This window comes from Notolabrus celidotus, chromosome 6, assembly GCF_009762535.1.
Source record: "Notolabrus celidotus isolate fNotCel1 chromosome 6, fNotCel1.pri, whole genome shotgun sequence".
Taxonomy (NCBI): domain Eukaryota; kingdom Metazoa; phylum Chordata; class Actinopteri; order Labriformes; family Labridae; genus Notolabrus; species Notolabrus celidotus.
This window is the reverse complement of record NC_048277.1, coordinates 13,150,912-13,170,669: the sequence shown is the minus strand read 5'-3', so window position 1 is coordinate 13,170,669 and position 19,758 is coordinate 13,150,912. Positions and strand designations below refer to the sequence as shown.

The window sequence follows — 19,758 nt, the reverse complement described above, 5'->3', positions numbered from 1 at the left end:
AGGATACACAGAAGTTCTCTATCTTCCTCTCCTCTTTTGTTCCTTCCTGCCTCACTCCTCCTCAGTTCTCCCACCTGTCCTCGCTTTGGTCCAGAGCCATGATTTCAACAAGACTGTGTTTCTTTGTTTGTGTGAGTCAGCAGACAGCGTCAGAGTGATCGATTCTCTGACCTTGAAAAAAGCTGGACAACATTTCAGGGGACAAAGTTTGAAAATAGATACACATCATAGCTATCCTTACAGGGCTAAAGGACCAAGAAGCCCACATTCGTCGTGATAAAAGTCTACACATGCATTTATTGTCAAATGATGTGTGTTCTGTTAAGTATGCAGATAGGGTTTGATGCTTCTAGAGCCAGTAAGATTAGTCGCACAGTCAGCTATCCCCTGTTGCACGGCCATCTGCAGACTGGGCTGTGACGATGCCAGCGCTGGTCTCTGGCACAAGTTAGGGTTAAACTTGGCTGAGGCAGAAGCACAATGCTCATCAAGGTCTTAAAATTTCCAAGAGTGCTGTCATCACTACAGAAACATTAACCAAAAAAAACAGGCTGAAAAAAATGTTTACGACAGGTAATGGAGCAGTGAGTCACACTGATTATCTAATATGTTAGTAACAATGTTTATTGTTTTGGGTCATTTGCTGAAATGACTGATCCTTTGATTTTTCTAAAATTAAATGTTTTAATCATTTTAGACATAAGCTTTTCAACCTTTCCAACGCTGCTCTAACTGCTAACAGTTTACTTGTTGTAAAGTCTAGGCCTAGACCATAGACTGTCACATGGTTTCACTGATGTCGTCCATAGGTCTCTGAAGAGGGGTTTTGAAGCCAAATGATGACAATCACCATATTGGAAATGCTCGCTGTACCAAGCTTTCAATCAGTCTAACCACATGTAATCTCTATTTACAGATTGTACATAAACATGTACAATCTGTAAACAAGGGTCTGGATTTTCAGTACTGGACGTGTTCTGGTTTCTGTTTGTGGTACATTTGTATGTGGGTCACTGTGCCAATTTTACTAAACTTTATAGCTGTTGATACAGTGACCTACTGTACTCTCATTAGTTGAAAAAGTTAAAGTGGGTGTCAGAATGATGCTGTCGCTATCTGTGGTGCTGAACTGCTTTGAATTTGTTTTGTTTTATTATTAGAATTTTTTTTGTTCTCTTGGTTTGTTGGACTTCATGTCTGTTTGATTGACTTCAAAATGACATAACTGTGTGTAAAAACTGTAGTAATGCTTGTAAGCCCTGCTGTTGCGGGCATGTTGTAAAGTTATGATGAGCTTTACAGTGACATGTGTGCGTAACGCTGTGCCAGTTTGCACCTGCCTTTCAAACATGCTAAATATAGACTCAAAAATACAGCTCGCTATCTGCTTCAGGTTTGATAAATCACACTGCATGTGCTAAATGACTATATTTGCATCTCCTCCCCCCAGTATTTTGCGCATTCTGATGATCTACATGTATTCTGCATATTCATGAAGGCAAACACGCTAAATGGATAGCGAGTACTATTTTGCTCATTTGACAGACACAATCCTCGGTGCTCCCGGTTAGTACATCTGCTTTGCACGCGCTATCAAGTTCGCACGTGTTTCTATATACGCAAACCTTTAGCAGATCGGGCCCTAAGTGTTAAACACTCAGAGGGAAATTTGCTGACCTTTCACTTGCTCTCATAGATTGATCCAAGACTGGACTTGACTGGGACTTTAAGTCTGTGACCTTAAGACTTGACTTGAGACAGCTAGCTCTAAAACGTTCAATATTTGAAAATTTCTCTCGTGGTAAAAAATGTCCATTGTGGTGTATGAGCTCACTTGTTCTGTGTTTCTCCTTGTGCAGGTCTGGTGGTCTTTCTCAGCATGATGGTGGGAGCATTCTTGTGGGGCGGACTGGCAGACAAAGTCGGCCGTCGACGCTGTCTTATTGTGGCATTAGCCATAAACTGTGTCTTTGCCTTCTTGTCCTCGTTCGCTCAGGGCTACGGCTTCTTCCTCTTCTTCAGGCTGCTGTCCGGCATTGGGTAATGCTCTCAAACACACACTCAATTCATTCGAGCTATATGATTCATCCAATGTGTAAAAAATCTCTAAAACACGTCATGATGAACTTGACTAAAAAAACACACCTAAATAACACTAATAGCAAAGCCAGATATTTCATTTTGAACAACAGCGCTTGAAAATAAAAGTGTTCATTTTTTTTAATAATTTCTCATTCTCAATTTTGGATCTCAAAATATGGAGTCCCTTTGGGGCAAGGTCGTGTAAAACTTTTTATTTAGACTACCTCTTACTTTTGATCACACGCACAGAGGAATATTAACAACAGTGAAGCGTACACTTGTGAGAGAGATTTGTTGACATTTTTTTTGAGCTAGGTCATAATCATTACCGTCACAGTATTCAAACTTGTGCAAGATATTTGGAGAGAGTATTTAGTACAAGAGAAAGCTCTCATGACACATTGAACTGGTGACTGAGCTCGAAGAATTTTCACTTTGTAGACCGTCACACCTAACACTGAGGCAGCTGTGCAAGGAGGCAAATATATGATTTTGATGCTGCAGTATGAGTAATACTGATAAATGTCTGGTTGTAGCTTCTGATCTGCCTTGGCATGGTTAAAAATAGTGTCAGTTTGTCAAAGCAGTGATAGGCTGATGAGGTATTGATCTGGGAGGGCTGAATCAGTAAAATCTTTCCAACTTCAATTACAAGTTCACGGTGCAGTGGGAGCGTCTCCGTCATCTAAGCATTCCATCCAAATGTCTCACTTGTATGAAACCTGTGCTAACTGGAGTACAGATTTAAAATCCTTATTTTAAAGGCCCAGTTCAAAATTAAAATCAATGAATCACTCTCAAGAGTAAGTGCTCTGTTGCTGTTGATGTTCACTGCCTGTGATCTAAAGAAGGAAGTAACCTGAATCAAATGCTTTTGCAAGATTGTGTAAAAGTTTCTTGGGACAAATCATATTTTTTTTTCTCTTCATGTAACCTAAGGGGCGCAGAACCAAAACATTAGAGAACCAGTATAAAAGTCTGTACACTCATTACATCTTTGACTCCATCTGTCTGAGTGGAGGTGATCTTGGTGTTATGATTATCTTTTTCTTCATACCTTTGAAGCCATTTCATATTAGCCAGTACAATGGCGTGAACAGTGAGAATGCAGTGTGAATTAATCACAAAGTATACCTGTGTATTGGATTTTTAGCTGTCATTAAGAGCCATCAATGTGTAATATTTCCTTTGGAAACATTAATTTTACTCAACGTGTCTTTGAAAGGCTTTGTAAGTATCATGCATTGTTTCAGCTGTTAAATGCAGCTTTTTTAAATATGGAGATAACAATTCAAACCCCACACAGTTCACATCCAGAGTGCGGTTCATGTTTCATCGCAGTGATACAGCAAAGTGTTCCTTCTCAGAATAACTGTGGTCCCCAGAGAGCCTCACTGACTCAGAAACGAGGTCACAGACTGAGCACAGCACAGTGGAAGCGATACACAGTTTGCACCACAACACTGTTTGCCTCATGGGTAGATCATTTATTATCAGACATATATATTCTGCATATGACATGTCTGCCTAACATGCAGAACATGCTTCTTCATGTGAGTTCTGTGCACTAAATATTAACATTTTACTCCAAATATCATGTTTTATCTCCAACACTGCCAAAATATCTCATAGAAAATATCTGCAAAACTGTCCTATATACGTGTATATATAAATATATATGTAATTTAAATTATAATTGTATGTATTTCTGTGTTCGGTTTGTCAGTATGTTGGTAGTCCAAGTCGCTTTCACCAACTACACATCAGCAGGCACTGGTGTGTGCAGGAAAATCTCTGTGTAGATCAAAAGCATGCTGAATGCAATCTGCTGTAATGACATCCCAGCTCCCATCAGTGTTTATCTGATACAAATGTATTTATATCTAAAAACATCAATCTGTATGCAAATGCAGCTAACAATCTGTTCTAAATCCAACATCTCAACTTTAGGGGCAAATTTGCTTGACACTGTGAGTCAACAGCAAGGCAGCGTTTAAATTTTCAGACCTTCTGGAATGCATCAGAAAGGATCAATCAGACCTTCGTTCAGCATTTTGAAAGCTGATTTTCTCCTCCTTATTTATGCAACCTAAAACCTGTGGATCACAGGTAAATCACAGGAAAATTGGTTTTGTGAGTTGATAACACTAATGTTAGCTGGAGTGAAGTTTCTGTGTAATTTACTACCTACTGTTGAACTGAGACCTACCAGAAACAGATGAACAGGTGCTTCTCCATGTGATGCAATATAGAAAGAAAGCATTTGCATTGCAGCCATAAACCTCAACATACCGCATGCCGCATAGAGGTGGAAATCTTTGCTTGAAGTAGTTTAATGCTCACTAGCTACACCAGACTGAGAGAGAAGTTGGCATTGTTGTCCAACATCAATAGCCCATGATTGATGATGATTTACAGGATTGTATCAGTGTCCCAACTGTAGAACCAAGACAGGATCATTTGGTGCACACACAGTTGCAGAAAACAACAACTTGGATTTGTTTTTATGCATATAGTCAGTCAATTCATCTTAAAGGGAACTTCTGAAATCTATTAATTCTTCATACCCACATATTCCTCTACTAAGTAAAAGTGGTCCAAGTTGATTTTGTGGTTGCATATTAAGTTGGTAGTGGTGATTGAAACACTTTCTATTGTCTTGTTTTCTCTCCATGTCCTCCTTATGTCTCTTTGTTCTCAGCATCGGTGGCACGGTGCCGATTGTGTACTCCTACTTCTCTGAGTTTCTTCAGATGGACAAGAGAGGAGAGCATTTGTCTTGGTTGTGCATGTTTTGGATGATTGGTGGGATCTATGCTTCGTTCACAGCCTGGGGAATCATACCCAGATACGGTAAGACACTTGAATAAAATACACACTTCATACAGAACAATTCAAAGCATATTCTTAAATGCTGCTTGTAGGGACAATGGTCCGGGAAAACCTTTTCCTGCAGGGGGCAAAAAAGGATATTTAGATAAATGATAAAATGATATCTTATATAATGACAGTGTTGACTTTTTTAACTAAACTGTCACATATACTAAAAGTGTCCATTATTTTATTTTGTTTATTTCTGTTTATTGATGCATTCTGGCAAAAATAGAAGTTCGATGTTAGAAGTGTGTCCACTCATCTTTGCCTGACTTTGACACTATTACAGTTACAATTTTCTTGACCAGCTAACCAATCTAAGATGAGTAGTACAAGTTATAGAGAACAACAAGTTCACTGACAGGACCAGGAAAATTGTCAAACTGTAGAACATCTGTTTGATGGTGTTGTGGTGAGTAAAAGACACCAGAAGACATAAACATGTTACTTTCTGTCAGAGGGAAAAATACTGATGACACTGATTTCTCTGTATGAAATACAACAAATAGGCTGCTGCAACAGCCCTACTTATGAAATAACCTTTCATGTCTATACCTTGACAACTACACGATAGCTTACAGTATAAACAAAAGAAAGCAGTGATCATATAAATCTCCAGTGTGCCTCTTCTGTGGAATAAATACTGGAGTTGTTGTGCTTTTGTCAGTAAAGGCAGGAGGTGAGAGTAAAGTAGCCTTTTTTATGTAATGAAACAGTTTGTACCAAACAAAGTTCACTTCAATCAGACAATACTCTCTTACTTTTGATTTCAGGGTTCAGTTCTTTTAAATTTAATACATGGCTGGTATTTCTCAATAGTAGTTGCTAAGAAGAACTAACACCATTGCTGTGGATGGGGCTCTAAACACAGACTCCAGTGGACTAACTGAAATCAAACCAATCCACTGAAAGAAGTCTGGTTCATTTGATGTTGGTTTGTTTACAGTGGCAGAGGCAGACACAGCAGAGCAAAGGCAGGAGAGGTTTAAAACACAAACACTGGGACTTAAACATGACAGAGAAATATATAAAACCGAATACAGCACATCAAGTAAACACAGTGTTACATGGTTTGGGATATGGCTGTGTTTAAGGACTGATAAATGGAAAAGACAAAATTAAAGACTCACGGTGGTTAAGACAAAACTCTGTTGGGTGTTGCGGAGTCATGCAGTCCGTTTCATCTTGTTTTACTTCATTATCTGTGGAAATGTTCAGTTTATTGTGAGTAGTAACATCTAAGTAAACTCATTTTAAGAAGGCTACACAGTTTATTACTTTGGTAGCAGCTAAACTGTGAGTCTAACAGACTAATTTCACCAATTTACTTTGTGTTAATATAGATAGCAAGCCTCAATATAAAACTATAAATCCAAAACACTGCCTTCATAGGTGCTGATATGTTGCACTGGTGAGGTATGTTGAAGCCAAGGCATACACAGAAACATTTTGGCTTGTGAAGCCACAAGATTCCACTTTTTTCTGCTGACCAAAGCACACATGTAACTTAATGGTTCATCATCAAAGATCTCTCCGGTCAGTATAATCGAGCCTGGCCCACACTAAGAGACTTTCAAAATCTTAACAGATATTTGAAATGTGACAGACCCCACACATACACTGTTAAAACGAAAAAGCTGTGAAAACTCAAAATTTCAAGGCAACTGTCTGCACTAGATGTTTGAGTTTTGAGGCTAAATAGAAATCTTACATTTGAGCCAACTGATTAGTTTGTGTTGAGATAAATTATCATTCATATGTAGTGTAACTTAAAGTTTTGAGTTCTACATACTAAGAAGTGATTGTTGTGCCAAGCTATTATTGGTTGTTCAGAAAATGTACCTTTGTTACTGCACGTTACTGCACCTTTTCCCACTTGCAAGGTAGATAGCTAATGTTCAAGGTGGCTAACTATTGGTAACGACCCTGCCTTATTAAACTAACTAACTAAACTAAATTAAAGTTACATTAACTGGTAATCAACTCACCATCAATTGACCAACTGTAAAACTAGAGTTTCAATACAATACTCAAACAAAATACTCACCTTTAGGGCGATAGAATCCACACAGGACAGGAGAGATGGCACCACATGTGGGAAATTGAAAGTGTGGAAGACCCCTGTAGATTTGAGTTGGAGAACCCATTCTTTGTCTGAAGCATACTCACATTATGTAGCCTAGCCTTAATACAGGCAGTTGAGATAACTACTTTGATGTAGTTTGCAAAAAAAAAGAAAATTTTTTGTTTACTTAACCAAAAAATCCTTTTTAGGCCAACAATTTTAAGTTTTCATTTTTACAGTGTAACATGACTGGCAGATTTAAAAGATGTGTTTCTACAGTGTGTGCAGAGCAACTATACGGCCAACACAGCTCACTAAACACTAACAGATTCCACTCACCATCAACCAGAGTCCTAACTCTCAAAACTGGAAATTGTAAATAATGTCTCACGTCAAAATGTGACTTTGGTGTAAACAAACATGATAGATGACGGTATGGTTGTCAAGCTATACATTACTAGCTGGTACACCCATTGTTGTAGCAATTTTGTTAAACTCCTGTCCTTGTCAATTTTGATTGTGGTAACTTTTTCAGGACAGATTGTGTTGTCGCTACATATCAAGAAGTTGGTCCTCCTTTTCTGTCAACCATCGAACATTATGATTACCTCTACTGTGGTACCCATGGCTGGGTTTGTTTAGTTTCCTTGCTTGCTTGCTTCCCAATTGGCAACTGTTCGGATATCGGATCATTAATAATGAACATGTCTGATATTTACGATTTCAAACACGTGTGGCCCCAATTGTCTTATGAGCAGATCAGGAGAAGTAAAATCACTCTTAACATACTCGGCACAGGCAAGATAATCTTTAGAACCTTGAATTAGAATTGGCGCCACAATCAGCCGTATTATCTTGCACTTTGGTGTGTACCAAGCTTAAGGCAGAACAAATTCATAGTTTTTGAAAGTTTGCTTTCACAGTAGATAATTTGAGATCAGGGTCACTCTTGGTTTCGCTATTACAGACTCTGTATTTTAGTGCAAGGCACACTGCATTATAATATATTGTACAAGTTTTTGTGAATGTTAAGAAAATGGATGCTGCCCGAGGAATCGTGTCATATGTGTAAAAATGTATGACTGTATACACAGGCTGGGGGTTCAGTATGGGCACTGAGTTCCAGTTCCACAGCTGGCGTGTGTTTGTCCTGGTTGCGGCTCTTCCTGCGATTGCCTCTTTGGTTGGACTCACCTTCATGCCTGAAAGCCCCCGCTTCCTCCTGGAGGTGAGTCAGTCTAGATTTTAACCACCCTGACACTGTGGATGCAGTGACGAACCAGCAGTCCACAGTTCAAATGGTTCTGAGGAAGTCACTAAACCTGAACAATCCTGTGCAGAAGCAAATTAAATAGAGTCTGTGATGACGTGTGTTTGTGTGTGTGTGTGTGTGTGTGTGTGTGTGTGTGTGTGTGTGTGTGTGTGTGTGTGTGTGTGTGTGTGTGTGTGTGTGTGTGTGTGTTGATGCAGAATGCCAAGCATGATGAGGCGTGGATGATCCTGAAGCAGGTCCATGACACCAACTGGAGAGCCAAGGGACAGCCTGAAAAAGTCTTCACTGTGAGTATATGTAGCTCCATGCTACACACCCAATATATATGTAGCAGAAAAAAAGTCCTTGTTCGTATTTCTGTGGTATGCTGTAGCCATATAGTGGCTTATGCCATCATGAGCACTGCACACTTGCACATTTGAGCGTCCACCTTGCTCTGCAATATTCCCCCTAGTTTACAGTGCAATTTCTATGCTAGTTATATCATCAGTTTTCGGTCCCACAACATGCTCTGCATGTTCCTGCAGAGGAAATCACTGAAGCAATATTATGTTGGAGTTGGAGCAGATAAATATTGATCAGCAGTAATTCATACTGCAATTATTATAGGAGAAAATATAGGAGACATCTGAGATGGAAGATGGAATATACAGCTGCTGAATCAGAGTAATCAGAGGATGATGGCGGCAATACCGGAAATGTTGTGTAGAAAACCCAGCGGACCAGCAGCGTGGCTTGCAAACTCACTTCCTATGTTGTGGTGTGGATTCGACACAGAAGTATAAATCAGGCTTAAGATGACAGTAGACAAGAGGAAGATGTGATGTTTCCTTGTGTTTTGCCTTGAGGATATTGACAAACGCTTGGTTAAAGTTTCCATATTCTAATTTGAAACTTACCTAAAGGGGCGCAGGTTGGCCTTGCGGTTTAAGCGTGCACCCCATGTAAAGAGGCTGTAGTCCTTGCTGCAGTGGAAGATGGTTCCATCCAGCCACAACCCTTTGCTGCATGCCTTCCTCCTCCTGTCATCTCCCCACATTTCCTGTTTCTCTTCAGCTTTCCTGTCCAGTAAGGGTAAAAATATCCCCAAAAATAACTTAGGAAAATCAAAGATGTTGCATGAAAGTAGTGCACTTGAGGTAGTGCTGTTGTACTGAATATCAGCACAGCTACAGCTGTACGCCTATGATCACTGCTGTGTTGATATTAGGTGCAACAGCATGACCTCGTGTGGGATTTTGCTTTTATCCAACAGCATTGATAAGTAGACACTAACAGATTATGATTTTGTATATTCTTTCAATATGACTCTCCTGATATCTCCATGCCAACAGTGGTTGCTTCTTTATGCTTTATGTATGTTGTTGTTTCTGAGTTCTGTAGCAGGTAATTAGATAATGTGTTGTTGTTCTTGAGAATCCCCTGAACAAATATCAGCTCTTTTTGTGTGTTTGTTTGTTTTTCAGGTGACTCATATTAAGGCTCCAAAGACTGCGGAGGATGAGTTTATTGAGATCCAGGCTGCTACAGGAACAGCTGTACAGCGATGGGCTGTTCGCTCACTAACACTCAGTAAACTGGTGTGTAAACACATCTAACACAAGAACAGAGTGCTGCTGGCAGCGTGTGGGTTCAGTGGTTAAGACTGTGGTTAGGACTGAAGCCTCAGAGGAGAGTCGATGTGGGCTTTATTTCTCTTATAGCTTGTCTTTTGCCTTCCCTAGTCCCAGAGACTATCAGTAATAGCAATAGCAATAGCAATAACAATAACAATAGCAATAGCAATTTTATTTATAAAGCACATTTCATTACACGTAAGCGCAATGTGCTTTACATGAAGAATTAAAAACATAGACCACAGACAACAGAAATAATACAAATGATGACCAGTCCTCACTGTTGCACTCTGCTGGAACAGACTTAGATTGTTTACTACTCTGCAATAACTATTTCATTTAGTTATTTTTTTTATTGCCTGTAGTTTATTGCTAGTTTTGGGGAACCATGTTTTTAAACCCCCAAATTGGGAGCTTTAAGTGTACCACCATGATACACATAAGTATGATCTTATTTATAACCTTTAGATATTTTTATGGGTGGGGACAAATAATTTAGCATTTAGCACATCTTCTGAGCACTCTTACAACACCATGGATGACATTAGTTCAACATTTACATTGCCAAGTACCTCCAAAGGAAGGGTTGACTGAGAGCTTGAGACATGACTTTCTCTTAGAATGACAGCTCAAAGTTAGTTACACATTGATGAACTAGCTCTAATTAGTTGACTTAAATGTGTATTGCAGTGTTATGTTCGGAAAATGTGTAAGGTAATAATGAGTTAAACAAGACACTAAAAATCTTCATGATTGTGTAGTACTATTGTTAGCCTAAAAAGTGCCAACCAATCGCTCATCCCACATACTCGAATACTGACACTTTGTCACAGTGGCCCAATCCCAATCTCCACCCTAAAGCTTGAGCACTGTACCCTCAGAGATATTTACCATTTCAAGTTGGGGTAGCCCTGATCCTCAAGGATAAGAACATCCCTCTTAACAGACCTCACACCACAGGAGTATCTGGAGAGATAATCTTGAGAACAATCTGATAATTGGGTCTTTACTGACTATTGATGGAAGAGGGACATTTTTTTGTGTGTATCCTGCTTCAGTGTGTGAGTCCATGAGCGCTTCAGATGGCATGAAAAAGATGAAAGGGACATACTATCATGCCATTACAGGTTTCCTGGAAACTTGATTTGCCATTGCATAATAACCAAAATAAAATAAAAAAGCTTGCCCTCAGTTCGTAATTGTCTTACATTTTAGTATATATACAACCCAAGTTCCAAGAATGTTGGGAGACTGTATAAAATGGCAATAAGATCAATGTTGACTATTTGCAAATCAAATAAACCCTATTTTTAACTGAAAATAGTGCAAAGACAACTCATCAAATGTTGAAACTGAAATGATTTATAAAACATATATGCTCATTTTCAATTTGACAACAACCACATGCTTTAAAATAGGTTGAAATGACCTTCCTGTCCCCAGTGTTGCAATGATCCCTGGGTTAGTCCCAAATAAAAGTCTGCAAATAGGCTGACTTGCAGAAAGAACATAATTTGGCATTGAAAAGTCCACATACTTTTACAAAGGGACAGCAGTAAGCACTCACACCTTTACGTACCTTACAGTCCGTGACTTTGTGAGTGTGAAGATTGGGATAGGGCCAGAGACTTGTTAAAAAAAAACAGGTTTGTGTTTTTTTCCTATCAAGCCAGAGTCTTCTCTGCTTATTAAGAGAGTGTACCCAACTACACTGCCTAAATACCAGACAGGATAAACGAGTACAAGCGTGGAGATATACTGTCTAAAGTTCATGGAGTTTAACTTGAACCTGGAAAGTAAGAGTTTTGATAAGAGTTTACAGAGAGTCGTGTCTTTTCAAACAACAAGGTCATGTCTAGTCGCATTAGTGCAAACTGGCAGGTTTTTAAATGTTGCAGACGAGGCACCTTGTGAGAACACCTTGTCTGGTTTCTATTCTTTGGTCTGAACTGACTCCAGTGTATACTTTTTTGTTTAATTACAGTGTGAAAAAGGAACATATTGCCAGTAGCACATAAACTAGGGGGCTTTACATCTGGGTTCACTGCTGTGTATCTGATTTTCTCAGGTGTTCAAGAACGTGGCATCTCTCCTGTCTGCAGAGCTGAGGTTGGCAACACTCTTCATGGCTATTATCTGGTTCTGCATGGCTTTCAGGTGAGCTAATACTCTTTTTTTTCCACCATCATTCTGTTATTATTGAGTGTATGTAAACCAGGCAACACCATTAAACATTGCAGGCATACTACTCTGCTGGTACAATGCACAATGTAGCATACAAGCTTATTAATGGGGCATAATCCAACTGGCTGCAGTATTTTCATTTAAGCTGCAGCTTTATTTTAATAGTTTTTTTTGCACCTTTACCTCCAAAGATGTGTCCTCCCCCTAATAATGTACTTCTTGTTACAGTTACTACGGTCTGGCTGTGTGGTTCCCTGACATGATCAAACATCTTCAGTATGAAGAGTATATGTCCAAGGTCAAGGTAAAGTGCACAACTAATAATCAAGCTCTGCAAAATATTTGATCTCAACAACCAAGTTTGAATTTCTGTTGTTTGAAGATACCTGAAAGACAATCTTATGTTCATGTCACTGTGTAGGTATTCCATAGAGAACGTGTGGAGAACTTCCATTTTAACTTCTCATTAGAGAACCAGATCCATAGAGAAGGGGAGTACATCCGTGACAAGTAAGTCTCAGTCTGCTAAGGTCTGTGTGATAGCTCTGTCCACACAGAAAGCACAAGTGTAGTGAGATTTATGTTGTTTCTTTGTTAAAAACACACACAAGAACCAACACATTTTCCTCACAAGGTGCTCTGATGGATAGCACCAAACTGTACAAAAAGGTAGATAACAGAGAACAGCTGCCTACTCACCCCCCCCCCTGTGATACAAGCAAAACTGAAAAGAAGCAGGTGTGCTGATGTTATTTATATCCCACCATCGCCATTTAGAGGGTTACATAAAACTGTGTTCTGTGCAAATAGACTACATCATTTTTTAAGAATAATGATAATTAACTGGATGCATAGTCCAGTGGATTTAATTTGCCTCTTTGTGGAAAAATTAACATTGAAGTGAACATCACAATTCATAGTCAGGTTAATATATTTGTCTGCTTATTTGTTACAATTGACATTAAACTGAACATTCACACCAAAGGTAACGTTATACAAGGTGAACAGGACTTCTGCAGGAATATTAATGTTGACATTTCTGTCCTCATTGAGCTCCTCTCCTCTGAACTTTAAACATAAAGGGATAAATGTCACAACTTTAACATTATTGGTATTATTGCTACCTCAAATGTTTTAAGTTACTTTACAGCCACCACCAACTTAGAGATGCATTTACCAGCTCTGCTACTGTTACCTGGATTGCAGGACAGGATCCAGTTCCAATTTTCCCTATCAGAGGTGCTTGGGGCCCAGTTGGTCCTCAGGCTGCTCTCACATCTGTGACCACTAACTGTTGTTATTTCCTGATTCTCAAGACCAGCCTGAAATGAAAATTAACAATGTTTTGCCACAGTGTCAACAGGCAGAGGTGAAAAGTGCCAAACTGTTTTGCGGTCTGATTTGATATGACATGTAATCTGGTTGTCTCTGACATTGCTATTGATATTGAGAATGAATTACTGTTGTTATGGAGTTTTGATCAATCACAACCAAGTATTTAACACAGTCGGTTAATACCTAAAAAAAAAAACATGGTGATAACAATAGTTCACTGCCAGAGATTGAGCCTCACTATGTGGTGAATTAAGAATGGTAAATTATCTACCAGACATTACTGTCTATAACCCCTGTCCTCAGTTTTTTTCTTCATTTTTGAGGTTTTTATTCATCTTGCGTGTAACTGAACTGTTGTATCCTGGTTTTGTGGTTGAATCTAAAGTATTTTCTCATGTGATAATGAGTGAGTAAAAATACAGCTCTCAGCTCTTACTGGTTATGCACTACAGCACCAGTAATTTAATTTTATAGGAAGCAGTGGGCAGTATGAGGACAAGTGTATCCTAAATCTTAAGACACCACTACTTTTCATTTGCTGTTCGAAACAAAATCTCTATCTACCATTTCATTCTCAGATATGTCAGTATGAGAAACTGTGTTTTGCATGCTGTGCTTTGTTGCATGCTGTGATGTATCCATAGAACATAAGCTATATGTCCACAGGTAATCACTTTATTGCATATGCTAATGGTTAGAACACAAAAACCATTGAGCTACACTGTGAAGACTGTAAACCTTGAATGGTTTATGAAGGCTTCGCACTGTTATCACTATTGTTGGATACCATTAACAGTTTAATATACAATGTATACATACATATGCAAGAGGTTTTCTCTAAATGAAGTGGGTAAAGATACGCTCCCTTATTTTGTTCAAGCACCCAAATGTTTCTCTAAGCTTGGTGTAGCAGCCCAAGGACAAAGCTGTTAAACTGAACCTCACAGTTCAGATGAAAAATGAGCAACGTGTTGTTGCTCATTTTTCATCTGAACCGTTAAAGAGTTGAAGCTTGCAACTAATTGCAAAGCGCTTTTCTGTCTGTGTCCAGGACTCGGCTAACAGCACAGAGTAGCAGGTATATGTAACAATGTGATCCAGCTGATTACAGTAACATCCAAGTCAACAGTGACACAAAACTTAGTGTCAGTAGTACTCTGTGATACTTTGCAGATTCTCCAAACAGACAAAATCTTGCATTTAAGTTGGCAGAAGTGGCCTTTCATGACCAACTGTTCTCTCATCTCTACTGACAGATCCTGCAGAAGAAAAACAAAAGAAACTGTTATTGGTATCAGGAGTGCTCTGGTTTCAGCACATAATCTGAGTATCACTGTCAACTAGCATTTTAGCAGCCCTTGAAAGAAAGAAAGAAAACATCAGACGACAGTAGATATGTTCCAAAGTTTGCTGTTCTTTAATGTCGAGGCAGTTATTGCACACAGCACCTCACCTAAGGTGTCACAAGCCACTTAGGTTACCCAGTTAAAGGCTGTGCTCCAAGCAAAATGAAAGTACTCTGTGATATGAGCTTAAAGTGATCAGTGTTAGGCAGACCCTCTTGATGGCTTGGTCATTTCCCATCTTTTTCTTGATTGCCAGCGTTTCTCAGCTGAATGTCCAAATGGTGAGGTAGAATGGAATTTGGGCTTGCTTTTGTAACAAAATAAGGGGATGTGTATTTAAAGACACTTCACTGCTGCAAGAGTGTTTTCAGTGCAAATATACAGTATGTTGCACTACTGTATATAAACTAACATGACTTCTGCAGGATTTTAACACAGAATGGGTTTTAACTATGTATTCACATGATCATGAATCGGGCCTCCATTGAATATATGATACTGCCTGGTGTATTATCATTATCGATGGTGGCCATCTTGAATGTATCACAGTTAAGCCCATTCAGGTCATTCTTGTTCTGTGCTGCCACAACAATACAAGTGAGCCTTGTTACTGTTGGTTTGTGTGTGTGCTGCCCATCCCATCCCCATAGGTTCATCAATATAGAGATGAAGTCAGTGAAGTTTGAGGACTCACTGTTTGAAGACTGTCACTTTGAGGACATCAAGTCCACAGACACGGTGTTTGAGAACTGCACCATCCGTTCCACTGTCTTCTATAACACAGGTAGGTTCAGCTGGAGCAGGAGATGGAAAGAACTCAATCAACTTTCACCACTTTTGAAAACACCTCAGAATCCAGACATGTTTCCCCAGATAGTTTTAAGTATACATGCTGAAATCTGTACTGGATATTGCTGGACCACAGCATTGTAAAATGTAATATCAGAAGCCTATCTGATCTCTGGAATGGGACCACCTTGATTACCAGGGTATGGAGTCATTGTTTAATATGTTTGGCAAATCTCCATTTAAGCTATGGATTTCAACCAGATGCTTGAAAGAAGTGAACAAAATATCTCTGGATTGTTGGGGTTTTGGCGCAGTGTACCTAATTAAGGGAGTGATTTCTGAATTAGATCATATTGAGTTAAATGGGTTGCTTCACAACAATCACCAAATGTACACAGGATACAATTTTAATTATATTGAAATGAAAGAAAAAGCTCCTCAAAGATACAAATAAGCGAGTTGAGGGGTAAGAATAAGTCCGCTTCAGATCAAATTTTTCATTGTAATATTCCTCTAAATCACAGCGATTGGCATCCTAAAAGTTAAGACCTTTGTCTTTGTGTTTATTAAATGTTTTGAAACTATGATTTCATATATCCAAGAGGAGTCAGTGGTAGATATTTTTTTATGTGGGGTGAAAATAAGTGACACCTCCACATGAAGAGCTGAAAGTGACTTAATTTGTACTTGTTGTTTTTTTTAAACGAGATTCTCTTCTGACTTTTATTTTTTCTCACATCAATTCCTAAATCTCATTTCAGTATCTTTTCATCTAAACATACATTTCTAAATTATAACTGCTAATGTACTTTACATGTGTAGTTTAAAAAACACATGATATTTGTACCTTTGACCATTTCAATCCATTCAAAGCTCTTGAACTAAGTTGAACTAATCATCATGCGTTGCCATGCAATCAGCTATTCTATGACTGAAGCTAGCAATTAGCTAAGTAGTTAGCACCTCACCACTTCAAAACATCATAAGCAATATTTTTTATTACACTAATAATGACACAACATATACTAAACTACATTTGAAATGTTGGACAGGATTACCACAACTTCCAACTGGTTTTAACATTTCTGAAAATGAAAAGCAGGTATAATGTTAGCTCTCCAAGCTAGCAACAGCCTATCAAAGAGAACATTTCACAGAAGTTACCCCCTCATGTTTACAGTTAGTTTCTTAAAGTAGAAGACAAAAAGAAGAGCACTCACTGGTGTCAGCAAAGAGAAAAAAATATGTAGGGTCTCGAGCTGAAGTGCTGTGAGAACTAGCTATATGTAGGGCACTATAGCAGCGCATCTGACGTTTATGATGAGGCTAAATCTGATTAGCAAAAGTCTAGCTTATTGGCGTATTCTCTGTCTCCCTTCCCTCAGGACATGGATGTACTTGATTGTTGAAAGCAAACATCTTAATAAACTGTTACTGAAGTCATCACAACTTGTCCTATTTGTTCTGACTGTAAAACCAAAATTGTTGCAACCCAACCAACAGATGACCATGCTTGTCGAAAGCTATTTTCTTAGCACAGTCATGTCATATATTTACAGTTTTTCTCAGTCGCTTTGGTACATTTCTCAAATCATCCTCGACATTTGCAAAACAGTAAGTGCATTTCTCAAAACAATTCGTACAAATAGCAAAACACCATGGATTACCTGCAAAAGCCAGTATCTTCCTCAAAATCCTTACTTCATCTCTCAAAAGTAAAATCTGTGTCAATGAACATGTCAGTGCCATCAGAATGACCTTGTGTCATTGTGTACGGAGGCAGTCAAATTGCTTAGTCATGTTGTCAATATAACAGTGTACTCTGGAGGGACGTTCTAATGTAAACTATGGCTAATGTTTTGATGACAGTTATTGTAAATTGTAAGTCACACCTTAGTGTATTGTGGCTCTTATCTCATCAGGAATACGCATATGTCCTCTTCCTCTTCCTCTTCCTCTGTTTTGCTTCCCAACTCTTCCACCACGCAGCCTCACTACTCCTCCTCTTCTTCTTCTCTCTGGCTGTTGACCCAGTCCAATTCCTTGTCCTTCCATTGTCAGACATTGTAACATTATGTTGTGCTCCGGCTATATATACACTTGCCAGTTGATGGTTCATGAGATGCACCTTTGAGCTATGTCAGAAAACTGGTTGATCATTGGTTGATCTAATGCTTCACATTTTTCCCTTCGTTAAAGAAAGTCAAGATTCACCTGGGAACAATTTACCAATTCAGGACAGAACAAAAGTCTGATGGAAATGTACAGAAATATGACTGACATATTCTGACAACATGTTCAATCATTTTGCATGTGAAGACTTATGCAATGAACTAATGCCTAAATGTTGTGGAGGGTGAGACTATTCAACAGAGACCCATTATAATACATTTTGATCAACATGACATAAGCAGTTGATAATGTATTAAACAGCAGAGAATTGTACATAATCATTTGCATGGATCTACCAAAGCATTTGCAACTTGTTCAAAGAAATGAGAAACTGCTGTTTTGATGTGCACAAGTTACGCAATGATGTGAAAATTTAACAAGTTGTTTTGAGAATTTCAATTCTGATCTGAGACATGTACCAAAGCGACTGAGAAAAACTGTAAGTTCTTGACCAGAGACTTCCCACATTTTGGGTGTGTGTTGTATTCATCAGATTGAACGGCCCACTGTTGAAAAATTGGCTGAGAAAATGTTACAGTTCTTGCGTTTTTGTTTTAAAATAGGTCTTACAACATGGCAGAAATCAGATGTTGGAGTGGTTTGACAATTTTTCTGAAACCTCACTGCATCTTATTCCTGACACCGTGGTCTAGGCAGACATCTAGACTAGTGAAAGGATTATCGTCAAGATGCAGCCAGCACTAAACGTCTAGAAATGCCTTTGTGGTTATTGCATGCCAGAGGATAAACTTTTGTCAGGTAAATTTGCACAAGAGACAAATAGTTAAAGACGAAAAAAATACAATAGATTAAAAAAGCATGGACAAGGACCAAATCATTCAGGAATCCATGGTCCCTTTAGAAATGTGTTATCAGAAAGTTTCATCCCTCCTTTTAATATCTTTTTCGTTTTTTTGTAGACCTTTGGGAGGAGAAATTCATCGACTGTAAGATGGAGAACGCCACCTTTGAGCACAACAAACATGGCTGCCACTTGGACACTGTCGAGGAGAATGATGTTCTCATTTACCTGGTCAGCTTCCTTGGCAGTCTGGCTGTGTTGCCGGGGAACATCATCTCAGCCCTCTTCATGGAAAAGATTGGAAGGGTCAAGATTATAGGTGATGTTTGAAGTTTGTAACCCTGTATTGATGTTTTCTCTAGTATTAATCCAGGCAACACTGAGATAATCAACGGTATTACATTTGTTTAAAATGAAACTCAAGGTATAGTTAAAGGTACAGCAGGCAGCTATATTTCTATAGAAAGTTGGTTCACATAACAATTTTGATAAATTTATGTCACTAACAATATTACATTGAACATTTTCTTTAAATTAAAGTGCACCTGCTTTTTTGTATGTATGGATGGATATAAAACTCTGCAGATGCTGAGTTAGCATCTAGAGAGAGTGCTCAAACTTGAAACTTAGAGTATTTTGTGATTTCTTAAGTTTTCAGAACCAATGTACTGAAAACATTTTACACACACATTAAGAGTCTACTGCATTAACTGAAATGATGCTGTTATCTCCTCAGGTGGTTCTATGCTCATATCAGCAGGCTGCACCTTCTTCCTGTTCCTGAGCTTCAGCCAATCAGCCATCATTGCCCTGCAGTGTCTGTTCTGTGGCGTCAGTGTAGCTGCATGGAACGGTATCGAGGTGGTGACAGTGGAACTGTACCCTGCTTCCAAAAGGTATAATTTATTGATACAGCTGACATTTCATATTTGCCATATCTGTTTATAATGCAGTGTCACCTGCTGGGACTAAAGATCCCAGCCATGCAGTACAGTTTTATGGTCTTGTCTCTCTTGCACAGAGATTTTCTGGGTATCATCTGCATGACAAAGAATAACTGAGAATGTTTCCTGATAAAATCGACTAGACATATACTAGACAATTAGTAAATACTGGTTGTCCAACTACAGAGCTTTGTGGAACAGTCTGTCTCTCTGGCATGTAGAGATGGTTTGTGGACAACTTGTATAAACGGCAGACATGACAAATAGAGCTTAGAA

At 38.8% G+C, this 19,758-nt stretch overlaps 1 protein-coding gene and 1 long non-coding RNA gene across 2 annotated transcripts in view; one reads left to right on the top strand and one right to left on the bottom strand.

Annotated features, from left to right (window-relative positions):
* The window catches only part of LOC117815082 (synaptic vesicle glycoprotein 2B-like), a 45,138-nt gene that overhangs the window by 22,213 nt on the left and 3,167 nt on the right, over window positions 1-19,758 (top strand). Inside the window, exons 4-14 of the mRNA XM_034686756.1 lie at window positions 1,860-2,040; window positions 4,784-4,935; window positions 8,116-8,249; window positions 8,492-8,581; window positions 9,761-9,874; window positions 11,979-12,067; window positions 12,323-12,398; window positions 12,516-12,604; window positions 15,426-15,559; window positions 18,657-18,857; window positions 19,275-19,434. Of these exons, the coding sequence (XP_034542647.1) occupies window positions 1,860-2,040; window positions 4,784-4,935; window positions 8,116-8,249; window positions 8,492-8,581; window positions 9,761-9,874; window positions 11,979-12,067; window positions 12,323-12,398; window positions 12,516-12,604; window positions 15,426-15,559; window positions 18,657-18,857; window positions 19,275-19,434 (1,420 nt within the window). The remainder of the gene's footprint in view (window positions 1-1,859; window positions 2,041-4,783; window positions 4,936-8,115; window positions 8,250-8,491; window positions 8,582-9,760; window positions 9,875-11,978; window positions 12,068-12,322; window positions 12,399-12,515; window positions 12,605-15,425; window positions 15,560-18,656; window positions 18,858-19,274; window positions 19,435-19,758) is intronic.
* On the bottom strand, window positions 14,154-17,070 carry LOC117815084. Its single transcript, XR_004631688.1, has 3 exons — window positions 16,785-17,070; window positions 15,470-15,569; window positions 14,154-14,688 (listed from the first exon to the last, which is right to left on the bottom strand). It is a non-coding gene; the product is annotated as an uncharacterized LOC117815084 (long non-coding RNA).